This window comes from Papio anubis, chromosome 2, assembly GCF_008728515.1.
Source record: "Papio anubis isolate 15944 chromosome 2, Panubis1.0, whole genome shotgun sequence".
NCBI classification, from domain to species: domain Eukaryota; kingdom Metazoa; phylum Chordata; class Mammalia; order Primates; family Cercopithecidae; genus Papio; species Papio anubis.
The window spans coordinates 44,915,464-44,937,864 of NC_044977.1; the positions used below are offsets into that span (position 1 = coordinate 44,915,464).

General features: G+C 44.7%; 1 protein-coding gene, 1 non-coding gene and 1 pseudogene across 2 annotated transcripts in view; 1 reads left to right on the forward strand and 2 right to left on the reverse strand.

Moving 5' to 3' along the window:
• SLC12A8 (solute carrier family 12 member 8) overlaps window positions 1-22,401 on the reverse strand; it is a 128,263-nt gene that overhangs the window by 27,085 nt on the left and 78,777 nt on the right. Inside the window, exons 6-9 of the mRNA XM_021934140.2 lie at window positions 13,487-13,574; window positions 11,644-11,731; window positions 3,033-3,179; window positions 337-979 (exon numbers count right to left, since the gene is read on the reverse strand). Coding sequence (XP_021789832.2) covers window positions 337-979; window positions 3,033-3,179; window positions 11,644-11,731; window positions 13,487-13,574 — 966 coding nt within the window. The remainder of the gene's footprint in view (window positions 1-336; window positions 980-3,032; window positions 3,180-11,643; window positions 11,732-13,486; window positions 13,575-22,401) is intronic.
• Window positions 11,971-12,074, reverse strand: LOC116273929. The gene has a single exon (XR_004182431.1). It is a non-coding gene; the product is annotated as a U6 spliceosomal RNA (small nuclear RNA).
• On the forward strand, window positions 16,847-16,919 carry LOC116273876 (annotated as a pseudogene).

A 22,401-nucleotide genomic window follows, 5' to 3' on the forward strand; every position in this document is an offset into this window, starting at 1 on the left:
ACAACACATTTCCACTTCTCTTGTAAGGAGAGACTGATTTTACTCACACTGGCTTTATACTTCAGTTCATTTTTGAGTGAAAAGAAATTGATACCCAATTACTAGCTGTGGCTCCCAGGTCTAATATACAGAAGTAGATAGAAATTTCTGTTTAAAATCAACCATCTACAACAGAGTAGAATTACAAATAATTCAGCTGATACCTGACTACAATGTTTTAAAATAAATATTGCACAAAATGAACCCAGCTATAACTGGTTCACAATAACTGGGTAGATAGGATAATCAGTGGTCATCCCCAAATAAGAGGCCCCAGTTTGATGCCAGAGCACTCACCTTCTCCACTGGACTCAGATTGGTTGCACAAGTCAGGAACCAGTTGCTCTCCATATGATCCCCCAAGCTGAGTCTCTTCGCTCTTGGAAGTCTGCTTGTTCCAGCAGGACTCCTGCCCCTCCCAGGAGGCAGCGGGCAACCTGTCAGGTATCTCGACAGGGAAAGGAGGGGATTTGAGGTCCAAGAGGAAGCTATCTCGTAGGGTCTGCTTGGTGGCCTCCTTGCTTTTCCTCTTCTGACTTTCTGGGGTCCTGTTACCCTCTCCTTGCCTGGGCCGGCTACTCTCAAGCTTTCTGGTTAGCTGGAGGAACTGATCCATGTCCTTGGTGAATTCCAGCAGCGTGCCCTCCAAGACTCTTTGGGCAGGTCCCTCAGAGCCGTAGCTGGGAGCTTTCTCTAAGAGCAGGTGCTCAGAGCAGTGGAGGCCTTCCGGGCCCTCCCTGAGCACTGGCTCAGGCACCGGGGGCAGGCTGCAGGGACACATGGACAGGGAGAAGTAAGAGTAGTCCACTGCGACGTATGTCAGCATGAAGTTGATGGTGACGATGGGGGCCAGAACGTTCACTTGACCCACAAGGACAAAGGCCATGGTCACCAAGCTGGTCAGGCAGATGGCAGCCACAGGTGTTTTGTTTGGCCCCTTCTGCAGCAACAAAAATAACATGCAGGACCATAAAATTTCAGATAGAATGCTTCAGAGATTTCAGAAGTTATAGGCTAGAAACACAATTCATAATGACTCAGCCACTTCTCCCCATGTGATTGTTCATCTATAAACTTGAGATAATAGTATCCTAGTCATGGGATTATTGTGAGATCAGAGTTCATGCATGTGAAATGCTTCACATAGACTGATATTAGCCCCACAGATATTAGTTGCATTAGTAACTTTATTTTTTGAGACAGGGTCTGGCTTTGTTGCCCAGGCTGGACTGCACTGGTGTGATGTCAGCTCATTGCAACCTCCACCTCCTGGGCTTAAGCCATCCTCCCACCTCAGCATCTTGAATAGCTGGGACTACAGGTGCACACCACCATGCATGGCTAATTTTTGTGCTTTTTGTAGAGACATGGTTTTGCTATATTGCCCAGGCCAGTCACAAACGCCTGGGCTCAAGCAATCTGCCCAGCTCGGCCTCCCAAAGTGTTGGGATTACAGGTGTGAGCCAACGCGCCCAGCCTGTATGAATAACTATGAACATGTGGCATTATTATAGAACTTTGGCTTCCCAACTATTTTCTCCTTTTGTCTTTCATTGGGTTTTGATACTAGCATAGAAAATCAAAGAGATGCAAAGTTGATTCTTCCCAGGGAGAGGAAGATTCCGGAAGACACAGCAGAATCACTGGTGGCTGGAGGAGGGGAATTCTGACCCTAAACATCAGCAAATGCTCACGCACACACATTACACACACCTGTTATTAATGAAGGTGGGTATGGTGACCTTCAGGCGGACAGGAATGGAAAACAGGTGCTAGCTGCCACTCCCGGGAGCTCTTCATCACAGTCACTGACATAGTTCTTGAGCCAAAAGCAACAGTCACTTCTCAGTCCCTGTCTTCTTTGACCCAGCTGGCTACGCCCTCCTCTTCGAAACACTTTCTTCACCTCACTTCTCCTGACTGACCTCCCTCTTCACTGGCTGCTCCTTCTTGGTTTCCATGGCTGGCTTTTCACATCTCTGAATTCCACATTCAAAGCAGCCCCAGGCTCCATCCTCAGACCTCTTCTCTGTCTGTACTCCCTCCCTTGGTGAGCTCAACCAGACTCACGCTTTGAATACCGGCATTATATTGACAACTTCCAAATTTGAATCTCTAGCCTAAAACATTCCCCCTGAAACCCAGGCTTACATATCCAACTGCCTACACAACATTCCCAGTGGATGTCTAATAGGATCTCAAATGAACAATGTTCAAAACCAAACTGCATTTTTGAAGGAAGGTAAAGGAAGAAATCAAGAATAAGTTGCAACGATGTGTTCCCTAAACCAGGGGGAGGGTGAAAATTGGAAGTGGATGGGGAGGCCCTCTGTGGTACCTCAACAAGACAAAAATGAACTATAGCTTGCAAACCATATTATTGGGAAGTGGGATTCTCTGTTTATGTCTCTTTGGTCCTCCCCTGGGCTTTAGAATGTCTATTTTAATCATCCCAGCCTTAATTCAACTGAGCTGTCCTTTAGGTATCAGTTAAGGTTTGGTTCTTGACGGTTAACAGGAAGTATAGAGGCCAGAGGTGTGGGAAATCATCAAACAGCAACCCCCAAGGGGCAGGTGAGCCTTGAGGGCAGAGTTAGAGCTTCAAGGACCAGCTCGCCTCCTGACCAAAACATGCTTTCTTCTATGCTAAACCTGGAGGATCCTGAATTCATTTTTATTAAAGGATGGGGCACTGCATTTTCGTGCTGCTCAGGGTCCAAGATGTTACTAGGACTGGTTAGCTAACCCAGTGCTAAAAGTGCTAAGGGGCTGGGTGGCTGTGACATTTAACATGCTTCATCTACTTAGCCCTAACCTAAGCCAGCCGGAGGACACGGCTGAAAGAAATGACCTCTGCATTATTTTCTGTGTCACCCCAAAGAAATTGACCAGAGGCTCTGATCAGAAAAGCTTAACCAACTGATGGGCCAACAATCAGGTTAGCAGCAAAACATGTTTCAAAAAACAAACAAACAGAAAAGAGGATTACTCACCCCTTGTCCCAGACAGGCAAGTGCAGGGATCACTTTCTCCTGGGCAATGCATTGCAGGATGCGGGGAGCTCCATAAAGTCCTCCCATACAGGAAGCCAGGGACGAGATGTATAAGCCCAAAAGGAACAGGAAGCCCACGAGGGACACCTGTGTGAGAAGTGGTTTCATTCGCCAGTGCCAGAACCTGCTCCTGTGCCTTTCTACTCCCCCAGCACCCACCCACCTGCACCCATGCAATCATCCACTGAGTCCTCTGGATCTGATCTCTGGGATACAGTTTCTACATCCCCAGCCTCACCCCCATTCATTCCATGGTTTCAGCTGAATCCGCCACTACATTTCATATGGACTGCACAGCGGTCCTCAAATGAAGCGTCTGCCAGACTCAGCAGCAGTGCTTGCTAAAGACAGATTTCTGGGCCCCCTCCTCAGAGTTTCTGGTTCAGTAGGCTTGGGGTGGGGCCTAGAAATTCGGATTCCCCACAGGTTCCCAGAGACCACACTTTGAGAACAAACTGGCCAACTACAATGCTCATTGGCCTCTTGCCTTTAAGCTCACCCTTAAAGATGAGTTTAAATCATTCAGATGATTCACTCTGAATCATCCCCTAAGCCTCTGCGGGAGTGACCTCTCTAAACTCAAATCTAATCACAATGTCTCTGTTGCAGACATATCAAAGGCTCCCCCTGTCTTGACATATAAGGCTCTTCATGGTCTGTGACCTCTTTAGCTCCACACCTGGCACACTGAGAGTCTGATCAGCATGATTTTTCTGTCTGTAGGAAGCCTCTGTCCACACCCCCTAATCTACTCATTGTCTGTTAAACTCCTAATTGTGCTACAAAACTCAGCACCAACCTCACCTCCATTGTGAGGCCATCCCCTCTTCCCCTGACTACAGTAGTCGCTTCTCAGTGCTCCATAGCATCCCCAACATGACGTTAGGACAGCACCTATCATGGTGACCCCTCCACTAATCTGGAGGCTTCATTTAAGCAGGTCTTCTGTCTTGTTCACCCTAGAATTATTGGTGCCCAACACAGAAATATAAATGCCGAATGAATGAATGAGATCCATGACCCACAAGGCAACAATAGATAGAATAAGAGGGCACAGCTGTTCTTCTTGGTGTCAACTTACAAAAGATCAGGGTCTAAGATGTTACTAGCTAACCCAGTGCTAAAAGTGCTAAGGGGTTGGGTGGCTGCATGACTGCTTGCCATGTGCAGCCAGGTCCCAAGCTCTCACTCATTAATTCACCCTCCTGGGCCAGACCTCATCTGTACCCATAGGGAAGCACCTTTGTTTTCTTATTTGAGGTGCCCTCTCCATTCTACTTTACTTTAGGCACAGTGGCCAGAATTGTACATTCCAAGTACTCATGTGTCCAATGCTTACAGATAGGTTAGAGTTAATATTCAGCTTTGTCACTTACACCCTTCTTGATGAAGGCTCTCCTTGCCCCATTTTTTACTTCCTTGTGTCAGCAAAGCACCAGATTCGTGTCATCAAGCTACACTGAACACAAGCCACTGGCTAGACTTCTTTCCTGGCTCATAAATTATCACTGGAATAATTTGACTGACTGATGAATCAGTCAGGACAGTTGATTGGGAAAAAAATACTTTTCTTTAAAAAAGAATATATTTGTAGGACACTGGCAGTTTGTAGAATCATCAGGAGGCTAAAGGATGAGGCTCAGAAAAGGGCAGGACCAAGCCTGGAGGCATACCCAGCCTCTTCCCCAGGAACAGCTTGGCCAGGATGCTGCTGCACCCCTGCTGCCCTGTGGATGGATTCTCACCAGCTCTTTATCTTTGCTTCGTTGGTTACAATGGGAGCACGCAATGGCCTAGTGTAGGTCATGTGCCCTACCAGGGCTGCAAAGGGACAGACAAGAGAGGTCTGGTCCATTGGGTTGCTATTACGCAGAATAGGGCTACTCCCTACCTTCAAGACAATTGGTAGAATAACCCCCAAATGGTCAGGAAGGTCAGAGGCTTGATGAACAAGACTAAGGTCCACTACGGAGCCCACCTTGTCTTTAATTCAGTGTTGATTCCTTTCCCCTATCTTTATCATCTCTCTTATCCCCAAAGAATCTCGCCTGTCTCTTTTTTCAATGTCACAGGTTTCTTGGGTTTGTCCTACCCACCCTACTCACCGTTTTATTACTACAGAAAATCAATGTCATCTAGTGTTTCCATCACTTTGTGTGATCTGATGGCATTTTGTTACTTTACATCCTGTGGGATAGTTATGCTCATGGCTTATCCTGCCAGCACCCTGAGCGCCTCACGGGTACAGCTGTATCATGAATCCTGGCCCCCTTCCCCCAGCAGCTCATGCAGAATCAGGCAAGCAGAGCTCAGCAGCTGAATTCATGCAGCTTCACGACTTTGCTGTCATCGAGCCCTAGGTGCCTTATAAAACTGTTAGATAAGCTGGGTCCATTATCAATCCTCAATCCATTCTGAGATGTGATCATTCATCTATAACCTTTATTTCTGTCTTCTCTACCAAATGCATCCTATGTTGACTGGTTTTTAAAAAAACAGATTCTATGATGAAATTTTATCAAGAAAGAGCCTTTTGAAAAGTTAAGTCAATAATTCCCCACTCTGGCTAAACATAAGAATCACCCAGAGATTCTGATTTAATTAGCGTAGAGTGAGACACAGACGTGGTTGATGTTAAGAAAGCCCCCCGGCCCCAGGTGATTCTAATATGCAGCCGATGTGGCGAACCCCTGGACACAACACATTGTAGCCATTGCATTCTCCCCTCAAAAAATTCTTTGGGAGAGTCAGGCGTGGCATCTCTTTGCAGAAATTTCACTGCTTCTTACCTAAAAGGTTATGTATATTTGAATTTTTACAACTCTTTTTCATTTAAAGCCTGTCTATTTACTCAGAGCAGGAATGAGTGGGAATGCTCCAGCCTGTCATACTCCTAGAGTTGGACTGACTTCAGGAACTAGGTTGAGCCTCTGGCACCATGAGTACACGATATGGTGGCTTCCGTCTTTGGCCAGCCTTCCCACAGACACACCCTGGGATTCCTCCAGAGCCCTAAGAGCTGGGGTCAGACAGGGCCAAGTAAAGCAACTTGTTTATGTCCAGTTTGTCGATCGTGTAGAATGATCTGTTCACTTACCACTTTTAAAAAATATAAAAATATTATTCAGTCTATTTTCTGAATAATATATGAAATGTTGGTCCCCACATCTAGACAAATTATAAAAACTTCATTCCATCTCTCCTGCCTAAATCCTATCTCCTTCTTTCATTTGTCATCCATCCATCCACCCATTTAGGAAGCATTTCCCAAGGACAGGTTATGTTCCTGGCACAGTGCTAGGCAGAGCAAGGCTTATAGACACAACAGTGAACCACACAGCTCTGCTCCCAGCCCTAAAAGAACCTAATTGCTTTCTCTATTCGTATCAGACTGAAAATTTGCTAAATGTGCCAGTGGAGGTGGAAGTGAGGATTTATTTGTGTAGAGGTGTGTCAACAGTTCTTTTTAAATAAAAAGTGATTCTTTTCCGGCATACACCTGTTTGAGCCATCCCCCTCAAAGCTCTTTCCAAAATATTACATGGGGTGCGAACTACCCTGATTTCTCTCTTCAGTAACTACTGATTAAAATAATTACTTCCATCTCTCTGCTTTTAGTATTTTCTCCCAGCTCCCACTTGAGCTTCGGTCATTGAGGGACTCCACTCATTCATTGGCTGCTCTCTTCTCTTGAAGGACAGGATTTCAAGTCATTTGCAAGGGGCTAATTCTGTCTCATCTAATTCCAGTGGCCCCCTGACATCACTGAGGAGTGCACCCTAAAAACCTTTACAATCCCAAGTGTATTAATAAGGCCGTGTCTCAACAACGCTTTGGTTTTTTCCTCCCACATCTCATTTCCACAGTCATGACTTTCCTAGCACTCTCCACGCTCCACGAACTGATCAACATCTCAACTTTCAGTCCAGTTTTACCTCTCACTTGAGAGCCATTTTCCATAATGAGACCTAGTCTGCTTCCCTTCCTGAGAGGCAGGACTGTGTCCACGATGGAGGGCAGAGGACACTCAGGCTGACCCACTCCCAGGTGCTGAGTGGCCCACTAGGACTCACTCCCTAGTCACCAGCGCTGTCCCATCCCCATCTTCCCTGTACAGCTTGTGTCATGAGCTTCCAAGGTCCCTCATGAATATGTGAAACCATGACTATTAAATCCAGGAATCAGAGTTTGCTCTGTGGGATTACCCAGTTTTTTAGGCTTTTTGTTTTTTTTTAAACAGAGTCTTGTACTATTGCCCAGGCTGGTGTTCAGTGACACGATCTTGGCTCACTACAACCTCCACTTCCCGGGTTCTAGTGATTCTCTTGCCTCAGCCTCTTGAGTAGCTAGGACTACAGGCGTGCACCACCATGCCTGGCTTATTTTTGTATTTTTTGGTAGAGATGGGGTTTCACTGTGTTGGCCAGGCTGGTCTTGAACTCCTGACCTCAAGTGATCTGCCCACCACGGCCTCCCAAAGTGCTGGGATTACAGGCATGAGCTGGCCAGATTCCCTAGTCTTAACAACAATACTTATGGGATATTTTTCCTTCTTAGAGTGCTCTTATTTTGCTAGTTAGCAAGCCCCAGGACTCCTAAGATATTTGGTCTTTTTTATTTGTAATAAACATCTGTTTCCTGGACTGTATACAAGTTTATCTTGAAACATTTTAATCTATTTCACCCCAACTAACACTGTGGTTTATACAATTCCTTTTCTAACTAAATAATACTGAGATTGACTATTTTGGCTTTTCCTATTAAATGTGGTGGATTTGTGGGGAGAAAATGTGTTCCTAAAATAAATGTTTTGATCTGTAAGGGTATGCCCATAAGGAGTGCGGAAGGGAGTTAAAATTTAATTAGCACCTGCTATGTGCCAGGTAAAATGTATTATAATTAGCACCTACTACGTGCTTTCATGGGCTATCTCAGAGCCACCACTGTATACAAGACTTTTAAGAATGCACATACACCTGAGAGCTGGGAGAAAATTCCTCTGTGGTTGGGATAAAAAGTAAAAAGATGTAGCCAGGCACAGTGGCTCAACCCTGTAATCCCAGCACTTTGGGAGGCTGAGGCAGGCGGATCACCTGAGGTCAGGAGTTCGAGACCAGCCTGGCTAACATGGTGAAACCCCGTTTCTACTAAAAATACAAAAAATTAACCAGGCATGGTGGCATGTGCCTGTAATCCCAGCTACTTGGGGGGCTGAGGACAGAGAATCGCTTGAACCCGGGAGGTGGAGGTTGCAGTGAGCCGAGATCATGCCATTGCACTCCAACTTGGTCAACAAGAGCGAAACTCCGTCTCAAAAAAAAAAGAAAAAGTAAAAAGACGCTTCTTAGAGAAACTGAGTTGAGAAGCCAAATAATTAGAAATAGATCAGAGAAGCTGTAGGAAACCCAGACAGAAACAGATTAACTGACCAGCTGCAAATCAGTAGAAAGGAATCCAGGGCAGCCTGCAGCCATTGAAGATAATTGTTCTGGCAGAAAGCCCCCGAGAGAGAGAGGAGTGCGTTGGGGAGCAGCGTGTGAACGAGCGCCAAGGAGAGTAGGTCAGAGACCCGCCCTGTCTCAGTGTCCAGAGGTGATGCACGGGGCACACATACAGAAGAGGCCTTTCTTCAGGCCCAGGAAAGCTCAGAGATGCGCTGGCTCAGAACTGAAGCCACAGGTAAGACAGGAAGCTGAGGTGAATAGGTTATCAGGGTGGCAGGTTGTGTCAAGTGACCAAGGTAAAGAGACTCTGCACTTGCACCTCCCAACCAGTGTAGGTTGCACCCTTCCCTTCTCCAGCCACTGCCAGTAAAAACATCTGTGGCCCAATCTGCCGCCTGAGCATGGTACCTGCTCCTGCAGCGGCAGCGGAGTCAGTCCCAAGGAGCGACACCAGGGAGCAGGAAAGCACAAAAGGTGTGGGAGGAAACTTCTGTGTGGTCCCCTTTAGGGAGTGGGTAGTGGGAACCAGAAGACCCAGGTGCTGCTATTTTGAAGTCATCAGGGTCGGTTCCATCACGGCTCACTGACTTGCTGCACCTGCCCATTTCTACTGAGAACCAAGAGCAGTAGCTTTGTTCCTTTATAGGCTTTACAATGGCCTATTCCAGGGAACGGTCTCTTGTCCTCTCCAAAAACTACATCTCCACCTTTCATCCCAGTGTGTGCATAATTACATTCCCAAGTGTCATTGCTGGGCCTGGTGCCGCAGGTGCCCCCAGCTGGCTAAGTGCTTGCCTACCTGCTCACTGTCGGGATAGGTGGCATTCCAAAGGAGGCTCCCCCGGTTCGTGTGCCTATTATTAGGTGTGGAATTTCCACCCACAAAGGCTCTCAGATGCTGTCTCTAGGTTGTTTTTACCCTAGTGCTGTTTGTGGCCTTAGATACAAAGCTGCCTGCCCTCCCATATGCCTACTCTGGGCATTCCTTTGAAAAGCAGGGGAAGGAGAGGAAGGAGGAGCCGCGGCCCAGGGGATAATCAGATCAGAGTCTCTAAAGGGTGGAAGGACCTCTGTGAAGGAAAGCACGAGAAAGGAACTTTAGAAGCAGGCAGAGCTGGCCAGCCACTGGCAAGCTGCAGACGAGCAGGAAGCATTTCCCCCGGTTAAACCAGCCTCACCCAGGCTGCTCCCTCAGGCCTTCAATTCCTGTCATGCAGCCAAGCTTTTCATTCCGCAGCTAGAGAACAGGCTCTTGGGAGTGAAACTCCAGACGGAAGCGTGCATGTAGATACAAAGGAGGGCTATAGACTCCTGCCTCGAGAGCACACCTTGCCGCCTGGGGGTCTGTGACCTTGGGTGCTGAAAGGTGGGTATCAGTTCTCTCACTACCTGAACTGCACCGCCTTTCAAAAAACCTGCTTTTATACTAAGGCCAAACCTCTTGAAAACAAATAATCACCTTTGCATGGGTGCCTACAAGCCTTAAAAAGAAACCTGTGCTAATGTGAAAACCAAGCTCAAACGTATCTCTCAAAAGAAAATTCAGAGTTTCCTGGCCCAGGTTGCCCCAGGCACTGGCCCTCCACGAAGATCAGCAGGGCTGCTGTGCAAAGCCTCACACCAAGAGAAAATGGTACTCCATCCTCAAACATAGGGGCTCACGCCTGTAACCCCAGCACTTTGGAAGGCTGAGGTGGGAGGATCACTTAAAGCCAGGAGTTTGAGACCAGCCTGGGCAACATGGTAAAACCCTGTCTCTACAAAAAAATTGAAAAAAAAAATTAGCTAGGTGTAGTGGTGCATGTCTGTAGTCCTGGCTACTTGGGAGGCTGAGGTGGGAGAATCACTTGAGCCCTGGAAGTTGATGCCCTAATGAGCCATGTTCATGTCACTGTACTCTAGCCTGGGTGACAGAGTGAGACCCTGTCTTTAAAAAGTTAAAATATTAAGTTAAATTTAAAAATACATAAAATATAAGCAGCGATACTCAGGAGTTAACAGAAAAACTCCCTAACCAACTACATTTCTCCAAAAAATGATGGGAATCTCAGGGTCTACTTTTTCTCCAAGAACTTAAAGGAGGGTAGGAGTTTTTGGGGATTTCCAGAAAAATATCTGGAAATCTTATGTGGATTCTAGGATGCCAAATAAATGTCCTTGATGTCACATGACCTCCAGCCTGCTAACGGAGGAACGCCAGGAATTCATTAATCCTCTCCTGGCAGGGTGCGGACTCTAGAAACAAAGATGTTGCAGCCAAATCAACCCGCAGTGTCTGAGATTCTCAGGAAAGCAAAAGGGGTCAAGGACCTCAGAGACAAGGAGGGCCTTGGCCCTCACCCTGGCGCTGGGCTTCCTCCCTCTCCCTCCACCTCTGTCTGTTCCCAGCCTCTTTCTCCACTTGCCACTTCTGAACAGCACATTCTATTCATCATGCAAGGTGAAGCTATTAGCAAAAGTGAGGCACTTGCTTAGCTGGGAATTTGGGGTGAATAAATTCTTCTGTTTCTGTCCTGATTTTTGACAGGAAGAGATGTCACCATTATCTAGCCCCTCATGTTTGTGAATCTCTCTGGGCATCGTTATCTGTTTCTCGAAATCCCTAAGCAGAGCCTGTACCTTTTCTACCATCTCTCTTCCCCATCACAACCCAACACTTCATTCCTGGGCTAGAGACTATAGGGAGGCTGGGCGCGGTGGCTCAAGCCTGTAATCCCAGCACTTTGGGAGGCCAAGGCGGGAGGATCACTTGAGGCCAGGTGTTTATGACCAGGCTGGGCAACACAGTGAGACCTCATCTCTACCAAAAAATTAAAAACAAATTAGCCCTGCATGATGGCATGCCCCTGTAGTCCCAGCTACCTGGGAGTCTGAGACAGGAGAATTGCTTGCGCCTGGAAGGTTGAGGCTACAGTGAGCTGAGATTGCAACACTGCACACCAGCCTGGGCAACAAAGTGAGACCCTGTCTCAAAAAATAAATTAAATTTTTAAACGACTATATGGATTCCCAGACAGTACTGCAAGGGGAAGGTGGCCATTTGTTGGTGAAAACAAACAAATGACTCCAGCAGACTGAGCCCTTCGAGGAGCGCAAGCCTTACTCACCTTTTCCGCTATCAGGAAGTCATAGCGAAGGGCCTCTCGCGTGCAGATGGCGCCCAGGAGGAAAACGAAGACAATGTACAGAAACCACCTGAAAACCCAAGAGCAGAACAGAGCTGCCCCCGACTCACCTCACCCAGCCCCATCCAGTCCCCCGACTCAACCTTCTGTTTCCAAAGGGAACCTGTCTCAGAATGAGAGAAAGGCCAGTCATGAAGCTTCCCCAGCTGGCTTGGGAGGACACTTTTTGTACTATTTCTCTTCTGGCATATTTCTTACCAAAAAAGGAGTACCATTGTTTTGTTTATTTTTTTACTTTTAAATGTATATAAAAATATGGAATGCTTCATGAATTTGCATGTCATCCTTGTGCACGGGCCACACAAATCTCTGTATTGTTTTAATTTTAGTATATGTATTGCTGAAGTGAGCACTGTTTTTTCTCTTTCTTACATTAAAAAAGAAAACTACACAACGGGCATTCTGAGTAGGGAAGCGGGAGGCCCAGTTGCCTCTAGGTTGTCAGGATTCAGGCCAGGGCTGCCCCGCAGCCTCACATCCCAGCCTCCTCCAGCAAAAGAACAGGCTGATGATCCTTCAGGCCTCTAAGTCCTGCTGGTCTGTTATCTTTAGATCAGATAATAAAGAGGGAAACTAAAGTCAAAAGGCAGAGAGCAGAGGCCTGGCTCTGTCCCCAAGATGCCCTGTAACCTTGAACAAGACCCAGGTTCCTGTGGTCTCCTCACTCCCATCTGGGTAGTAAGACGATGGGCCAAGGGTTCATCCTGGAACCTCCCAGCTGGGACCAGAAACAAGACAGGGTCCTCATACAGAAGCCTCTTTCTTTTATTTCCTTCCCAACACTCAATTCTATCTCTGTTGTCTTCATTTTCTTCCCAATGGTATTGCCTTGTTTTGCACAAAATACCCTGATGCTGTATTCCAGGCTGATAGCAAAGGTGTCACTGCAATAAGCTAAGAGCAAATTCAGTGTTTGTGAAACAGATACATTAATATTTTCTAAATACTGTGGTTACAATAACACAGGCCCTTTTAACTTCTCAAGTCATTGTCTCTGGTCTCTGATCTCATTGCCTCTTCACACCCACCCAATGAAGGGCAGAGAAGCTTCTTCCTGTGTTACAGAGAGAAACAATATTCTAAAAAGTCAGAAATAGACCCAAAGTCACCCAGCCTGCTTGTGTGGGTGGCACAGTGTGAACTAAAACCCCAGAGGCCTGATGGCCTGGGGGAGTAGGAGGGGAGGCTCACTGGGGGAAGAAGGAGAGCTGGGTGCTGAGCTTCCACTGTGTGCCTTCTACTCTCTCCCCCACAGTCTATGAAGCACATATACTGTCATCATCCCCATTTCACAGGAAAGGAAATGGAGGCTCAGAGAACTCAGTAAATTATCCAGAGTCACGCAGCCAATCAACGGCAGAGCTGAGAGGCAAACCAGAATTTGTCTGACTGCAAAACTCTTCATCTTTATGCTCCCTTCAGGGATCCTGGAAACTTGGTGGTTAAAAAAGTCCCCAAGTTCAAAATGGAGGTTGAGGAGGGACGGGGGCGGGAGGCCGAGGAAAGGAAAGAAAGGATTTGATCTGTGATCTGGGTCCTGACACTCCTCCTCGGCAGCATTCCCAGGCAGGGTGCATGAAAGGGCAGTGTCTGAACCCACCAGACGTGAATTTTCCAGCCCACCGAGTGTTAAAAGAAGGATCGGAATACGAAATAGATTGGTCACAGTCGGGGCACTCTCAGAACAAAAGGGGCAATCCCTCTTCTGCCTGGGGTTCTCTCTCCCACTCTCCAGCTCGGACTGATTGCCATGAGGGGAACTTACGAGATGCCAACAGCTGCCAGGGAGCCCAGGGGGATGCTGGCGGCAGGCTCCCTGAGGTCGCCCCCCATGTTGAAACCGGCCATGACTCCTGAAAGACACCCAGATGGGGAATGGGGTGAGCAGCCTTCTCCACGCATCACCTTCCCCAGGGCTGCCCCTTCCTCTCCTCCCGGACCCTCTCCTGGAAGCTGTCCCACAGCAAGCCCTCCAGCTGCAGCTCTGTGCACAGGCTGCTTTTCCATCTCCCCTGGCAACTAGGGAGGCATCCCTGTGGCGTGAAAGGGACCTTTGTGGGTTGGAGGAGACTCAGGAGGTCGGCTCCAAAAGCATCCTACCGCTCAGCGCAAAGCAACCAGGGGGAGGAAGGCGGCTTGCAAGGCACACAGAGGTCCTGCGCTGCGTGCTGAGCTGGGACAATGCCCTGGAGAGGCTCAGCGTTACAAAGGTCTGGCAGCCTCCTGCTCAGTGGCTTTCCCTGCCTCTGCTGCCCGCTGATTCCATGGGAGCTTCCTGTGTCCTTGGGGTCAGGTACCATCCTCCAAGCCCCTGAGCTACCAAAGGGTTTGAAATAAACTCCAGAAAAACCAATCCTGATGCCACTGACATGGAGTCACAAGCTCCTTTTCATCATCACCTCTCTTCTGCAAGAACACTAATGACAATGAATGAATCCATAAGGGACCCACAGCACTGTGCTGCATGGTGAGGTGGGGGTGTTGCCTCTTCCCTTACAAACAAATATATGAAAACAACAAGACAGGGTGTTCTGAACATCGGATGAGGATCCAGCCCACAAGTGCCATAACAACTCAGTGTGATGGGCTGCCCTGTTCAGGAAAGCCCCGTAGAGGGGGTGCAGCTTGAATGTGGCCTTGAAAGAGGGATTGGGCTTAGGGACGGGAATGAATCCAACACCATGATTTGCGAACACTTTCAACCTGCCTGGGCCTGTGTCAAGTGCTTTACAGGCACTTTTTTATCCTGTTTAATTCTCATAACAACCTCATCAGAAAAGTAGAATTATTTCCTCATATTATAGAAAAGTGCTCAAAGAGGTTAATTAAAACAGTCTAAGGTCACACATTTAATAAGTGGCAAAGCTAAGATTTAACCCTGGTCTGTCTGACTCTGAAAATTATGCTCTCAATGTCTCTGCCATAATGCTTCACAGAATCCAAGTGAAGAGCAGTGAAGTGACAGTTTGGAACCAGAAAGTGAAAGTAGGGGAGTGTATTTCAGAGAGAAGCCTGAATGCTGGCCCGTGGATGGGGGTGCATATACTGTCACCCAGCAACTCCGTTATGAGGACTTTACCCAAAGTAGATAGTCAAGGCTATGAGGGAAGATTTAGCCCAACATTTTTATAAATGCTTGTTTAGAATAGTGGAAATTAGAAACAACCTAACATCTAAAAATAGAGGATGGGCTAAATAAGTGATATAGCTTTCAATAAATACTAGGTCTCAGAATATTGTAAGGGATATGTTGTGACATGGAAAGATGTTTAGAAGCTTTTGCTTAGTTTTAAGAAGCATATTAGAAAACAGAACACATCTGGTGTGATCCCATTGTTATAAAAATATATAGAAAAAGGAACTAGAACATGTTTTAAAACATTAACAATGTAATTTCTGGGTGATAAAAGAACAGGTCATTTTTATTTGACTGTTTATATTTTCTCAGTTTTCTACAATGATCATTTTGAAACACGTGAAAACTAACTTCTAAGGTTTTGTTGTTGTTGTTGTTTTTTAAAGGCATGTTAGGCACATTTTCTTTCCTCTCATTCCCTCCTCTCCAAGATCCTATTAAAAGCATAGTAAATCACGCCTGTAATCCCAGCACTTTGGGAGGCCAAGACAGGCGGATCACGAGGTCAGGAGATCGAGACCATCCTGGCTAACATGGTGAAATCCCGTCTCTACCAAAAATACAAAAAAATTAGCCAGGCGTAGTGATGGGCACCTGTAGTTCTGCCTACTAGGGAGGCTGAGGCAGGAGAATGGTGTGAACCCGGGAGACGGAGCTTGCAGTGAGCCGAGATGGCGCCACTGCACTCTAGTCTGGGTGACAGAGCAAGACTCCATCTCAAAAAAAAAAAAAAGAAAGCATAGTAAACGGGAAAGTGGATAAATTTCTGTAAGTAAAGAGAAGTTGGGAGGGGACCCTAAGTAGATGAAAGGTTCACATAAATGTCTGGAACATAGAACAGAAAATGGAGAACATAACACAGAGGAAAAGAGAAGGAAAGAAAGCCTCGGAATGCTTCTCTACAAGATCTGAATACACCGAGGAAAACCAGGGCTGGACGTTTGCACCCCAAATGAAGCCCTGCTCAAGAATCAACAGCACTCACAAACTTCTCATCAAGGTAGGGCCCCAGCAGGGAGACAGACCTAAACGCATGACAGCCGGGGAAATCCACGCCCACAACCAAGGTCGCCCAATGTGTGAGGAAAACCAGCAACAAATAAACAAATACATGCGTAAATAGAAACAGAACCACCCAGGCTGGAAGAAACATATAAATCAGGATACAGAGAGAATTTGGAAGAAAACACTGATTAGTAGCTCCAGATACATCCAAGAAGAATATTCTATCTATAAAACAAGGTGCTGTGAAAAAAAAAAAAAATCCAAGAACAAGAAAGAACTTTTGGAAATTAAAAATATGATCACTAAAATTAAAAATGTAATAGATTTAAGGGCCAGGCATGGTGGTTCATGCCTGTACTCCCGGCGCTTTGGGAGGTCAATGCAGAAGGATCACTTGAGGCCCGGTGTAATGGCTCACATCTGTAATCCCAGCATTCTGGGAGGCCAAGGCAGGCAGATCTTATGAGGTCAGGAGTTCAAGACCAGCCTGACCAATGTAGTGAAACTCTGTCTCTACTAAAAATGCAAAAATTAGGCAGGTGTGGTGGTGCATGCCTGTAATCCCAGCTACTTGGGAGGCTGTGGTGGGAGGATCACTTGAGCCCAGGAGGTAGAAGTTGCAGTGAGCGGAGATCATGCCACTCACTCCAGCCTGGGTGACAGAGCTCCTTCAGATAAGAGTTCAGAAAATTTACTTCCCCCATATTGTTTCCAAGGAAGATACTAAAGTATGTATTCCAGCAAAATGAGGATGTAAACCATGAAGAAGGAAAACATGAGATTCAGAAATCAGTGGTGATAATTGAGGAATGGCGTGAAGTTCCAGAATAAGGGTTGCACAGCAGAGAAACTGCCGGGGATTAAAGCAAAAACTGGAGGCTCCTCTGGAGAGGAAATGCTTCCAGCACAATGGGCAATAAAATTAAACTGAATGATTTTAAGGATATACTGACTGCACATTTTGGCAACAAAAAGAAGAGTTATTAAGACTAACTTTCAGGGATCATTTCTATAGTTTGTTATTAGAGAAGTTTCTCTGAACGTGTAGAGCACCGTTGACATTCTCTTTTGCTGAACTACCTCAAATATCACAAAACAGTCATTTAATACAGCAAAGCCAAATATATTTATTAGAACTCACTGCAGTGAGGTAGACCACCACCTTGCCAGGGTATCAGCTGTACCTCCCAAGGGAGAGTGCATGTTCACAGGATGTTGGGGTCTAAGGTATTTCATGATGGAAGGAGGATAGAGATTGGGTAAAATTTGTGATATAGTAGTTTAGTATTGGTGGACAGAATAAGGTGAGTATCTTATGGGAAGAATTGATTAACTATTATTTGACAGGTGAGCTCTTTGTCCAAGAAATCAAACTACTGAATCAGATAAATTGATTTTCATTAATATCTTGAAGCAAACAATATTTAGTGGTTTATAGTCTTTATCTTTCCTGGGTAAAGTTTTCATGGAAGAACTAAATCATGTTAATACAGGTTATCTCAGTTTGCATTTTTCATTTTGATATACATTTAGTTTACTCTTTTTACAGAGATTCAGAGTTGTGAGTCCAAACTGCTACCACAGTATAGGTAAGCCTATGAGCATTGGAGAAATTTATATTGTTAGATATAGTCTACTGTGTTCAGCAAAAAGGGTTCTGGAAGGGTTACAGTTAGTAGAAGATGGGAAAGATGGGGAAAAGGTATACCATTAAATCTGTGGTGGTGAACTCTTGGCTGTGTTCAAGGTGGAGTGATTTTTACCACTCAGAATCATCTTTAGAATATGATATACCAGGATTTTATCTTCAGGTCCACATTTTACAGAGTGCTGTCCTGATGTGGGGCCAGAGAACTTACTCTGAGAAGGAAGCAAAATTTGCTAGCAAAATACTCAATGCTCTTAGAAGAAATGTTAATGACAAAACCTTTGTTAGGCAAGAGGCAAGGTAGTTGTGACCATATATATCTACATGAAAAGAACGATGTCTATGCTTATTTATTTTCAATTAATAAATCATTTTGGCTGCTAAAAGAGTTATTGAAACTCCAGGAGAAGTGAACAAGAAAGTTAAGGATTACAAATAGCTAGAAGGGGGATATTGAATGTCTCCTATACAAAGAAATGGTAAATGTTTGAGATGATATGCTAATTACTCTGATCTGATCACTATACATTATATGTATCACTACATATCCCAAAAATATGTGCCATTATGTGTCAATTTTAAAATTTTTAATTAAAAGTTAAAAAATAAATTAAAAAATAAAAATTTAATTTAAAAATTAAAGTTAAGGTCTAAATATGAAGCAAACCAAAATGTGACATGATTTTAAACAACTAATAAAATGTTAGAAAAATTCTCCCATTTGACCATGGTATAGGAACTTTCTCTCCTAAATGACACAAGGGCTATATGAGAATCACAGTGAAGAAAATGAAATTCCAGCCCAACACTTTGCTCTTCAGGGAGCAACAGCTGCACAGTCATAATTGTGTATTTGCTTATTGTTCTTTAACTTCTAAAATTGGCCTATAGGCAGAGCACAGAGGACGTAACTATTAATATGGTTTAGATCTGTGTCCCCGCCCAAATCTCATGTTCAATTGTAATCCCCAATGCTGGAGGTGGGGCCTGGTGGGAGGTGATGGGATCTTGAGGGTGAATCCTTCATGAATGGTTTAGCACCTTTAACACTATCCCTTTTGTGCTGTTCTTGTGATAGAGTTCTCACAAGATCTGGTTGTCTAAAAGTGTGTGGCACCTCGCCCTCTCTCTGGGTCCTGCTCCTGCCATATGAAGACACCTGCTCCCCCTTCGCCTTCTGCCATGAGTAAAAGCTCCCTGAGTCCTCCGTAGAAGCAGATGCTGCCATGCTTCCTGTACCGCCTGCAGAACCATGAGCCAATTAAACCTCCTCTTTATATATTATCCAGTCTCAGGCATTTCTTTATAGCAGTGCCAGAATGAACTAATGCAACTATAGTTATGAAACAGAATATGAATATTATCTATCTTGACAATGTAAAAGAAGGTTATAGCTAACTGATATTAGGAAGTGAAAAGAGGAAAGAGAAGGAAAGGGAAGAGAAAAAGCACTAATATTTTCATCATAGTAATGTAGAAAACAAAAATATATAAGTCTCATGTTCATTCACTAGGCCTGACTTGAATGTTACAAGCTTCAATTAGTTTAATAAGCAAATTTAAAAGGTAATCTAAGCCATGCCTTTTGAGCTACCTGTTAAATGTGGTAGGTAGCTATGGAAAAACCTAGCAAATATTTACATAGCAGTTGCAATAAATTTTAAGTTAATTATTTTGTATCTTGTTATCATAAAGTTGAGTTTCTCGGTGTTTGCTACGCAGAGCAAAGAAATGTCAAATATATGAAGCAGTTTGTTTTCATAGTTCCAAAGATAGTTGACTTGTAACCTTAAGGCAAAAAATATTTTTAATAAGTGTGTGTGTGTTTGTATGTGCGCGTGTGTGTATGAGAGAAACTATTTGTTCAGTTAAAGTTTTAAACTACATTTTTCATGGGATTTTGCCCACTCGCCTGCTAATAATCAACTTGCTAGCTATAGTTTTCCTGATAATGCTCTAAAAATTCAAGTACAAAAGGATTATGTAGATTCCCTTAAAATTAGGACAATAACTAAAGCATTCCTTATAAAAATAAAGATACACATAAAATAAATATAATTCTAATACATTAATCTTAAAACACAACACAGAATCTCAATTTCCCACGCCAACGGCAAGAACTGAAGGGATGTAACCTAAAACTGATAGAATAGCAGAGATTTAAGTATATTCTTTAAAATTATCAATGTAATCATCAAAATAAGTATAACTACAAATATAACTATCAAACATTGGAAAGTGGATGAGGGAGCTAACTCTCATATTTCCTAGCATAAAGTCAACAGACGATGTCTGACTTTGATTAACCAAATTATAGGTATACTTACGTTGCTTGGTTATACACAGCTCTCAAAGTACTAAAAATGATTAAAGTGGTTGTCCCTGTGGAGGAGTATTGGGGATAGCAAAAGGTGGGGTGGGAGACTATTGCTTTGTATTTCAAGCCCCTGTGCTGTTTTATTTTGTATCATGTACAGGTCTTATTTGGATTAAAAAAAAAAAAAAAAGGAATATCCAGGATCTGCTGTATTCCTCTGTTCTCTCCCTGCTAATAAAGACATACCTGAGACTGGGTAATTTATAAAGGAAAGAGCTTTAATTGACTCACAGTTCCACATGGCTGAGGAGGCATCACAATCATGGCAGAAGGTGAAGGAGGAGCAAAGTCACGTCTTGAATGGTGGCAGGCAAGAGAGAGCTTGTGTAGGGGAACTCCCATTTATAAAACCATCAGATCTCGTGAGACTTATTCACTGCCATGGGAACAGCATGGGAAAGACTCACCCTCATGATTCAATTCCCTCACACCAGGTCCCTCACACAACACGTGGGAATTGTTACAATTCAAGGTGAGATTTGGGTGGGGACACAGAGCCTAACCATATCATGACGTAGTGCTCTTTATTCCTCGCCATTGTTGTACCTCCTACAGTTTGTCAGGTCATTTTGTACACCTTCCTTCAGATCATTTATACAGAAGTTAACCCATGAAGACCCCTGAGAACACTACAGCGATACATGCTTCTGTGGAAGAAAGTGACTGACTGATCCTAACTGCTTCCTGCTTCCAAACACATACTGTCTCCATAACAAACCCCCTATCCTCCTTCCCCAGGTTCTGTGTAGGCTTCCTGATGTGCAGTACATTAGGATGCTGGTCAGTGGGAGGAGAAAGGACTGACTGTAACACGGGAATGAGCCAGGCCCAGATATGGCCAGAAAGCTGGCTTTTGAGAGAAAACAGAGAAGCCAGAAAGTAGATCGTATCACAGACACAAAGAGTCACAGACAAGGAGATGCAGGCAACTCAGACTGCAGACAAGAAGTCTCATGGGTGATTCCTGCTGGGGCAATGTGGGTGGTTCCCATGGCAAAGTGTACATTTGTGTTTTTTTTGTTTGTTTGTTTGGATTTTTTTTTGAGATGGAGTCTCCCTCTGTCACCCAAGTTGGAGTGCAATGGCGCAATCTTGGCTTACTGCAATCTCCGCCTCCTGGGTTCAAGTGATTCTCCTGCCTCAGCCTCCCAAGTAGTTGGGATTACAGGCACCTGCCACCATGTCTGGCTAATTTTTGTATTTTTAGTAGAGATGGGTTCACCATGTTGGCCAGGCTGGTCTCAAACTCCTGACCTCAGGTGATCCGACTGCCTCGGCCTCCAAAGTGTTGGGATTACAGGCATGAGCCACCGTGCCTGGCCTGCACATTTGTTATAGGGGCTCACACACTGTGACTGTCATTTCCAAAATTCTACCTCTGTGTTACCACATAATTCTTGGGCAATGTTCTCTAGCTTCGGTGAATTATAAATGTCTGATTCGCTAGTTAGAGCTAGAAAAAGTATTTTGACTTAGTATTTTTTTTCCCATCTGTGTTAAGTGTTACAGAAATTCTCTAGTTTGCTTTCCTTTTGCATCCAGTGCAATTTTAAAACACTATCGTTAAGGTTAGAGTTACATTTAGGGTTGGCGTAATAGAACAAATACTATTTCCCAGAGCATTAGTGCCCAGGTGTTTTACAAATATTACATTTTTTTAAAAGTTCCACAATTGAAAACAAGGTTGGGAAAACCTTAATTAGAGAGGTTTTCAGTGCTGGGCTACTGTAGTGCTTATGATATGCTAATATTCACTGTCTATCTCTAAGAACAGCATACAGTGTTTCACAAAACTTATTTGGCATTGAACCCTTTTTTTTTTTTCAAAGAAATGAAACACTGTGTTCATTATTAAAGTTCCACAGAGCACAGTTTGGGAAACACTCAGTGCCCATTTTATAATTACTATTTGGTCTTGACACTTTTCTTGGTGGGCTTCCAAAAATTGTTTATATTTGGCTATTTAGGGCTGGATGTAGTGGCTCGTGCCTGTAATCCCAGCACTTTGGGAGGCTAAGGTGGGTGGATCACCTGATGTCAGGAGTTCGAGACCAGTGTGACCAACATTGTGAAACCCCGTATCTACTAAAAATACAAAAACTTAGCCAGGCACGGTGGCATGCACCTGTAGTCCCAGCTACTTGGGAGGCTAATGCAGGAGAATCACTTGAACCTGGGTAGGTTGCAGTGAGCCGAGATCACGCCACTGCGCTCCAGCCTGGGCAACAGAGCAAGACTCCGTCTCAAAAACAATAAAAATAAAAAATAAAACGGCTATTTAGAATCATGATTCTTAAGGCTAGATGGTACCCTAGCGATCATCTACTCCAACCTTTTATTTCACAGATGAAGCAACGGAGGCCCAAAGAAGGGAAGCCATTTGATTCAAGTGTTCCAAGCTAATTGCTAACAGAACCAGCACTAATCCTCAAGTTTCCTGATTCCAAATCAGTGTTCTTTCCACTACATCACACAGCCTCTCCATTTCTTCCTAACACCCCTGCTCTTTGTAGA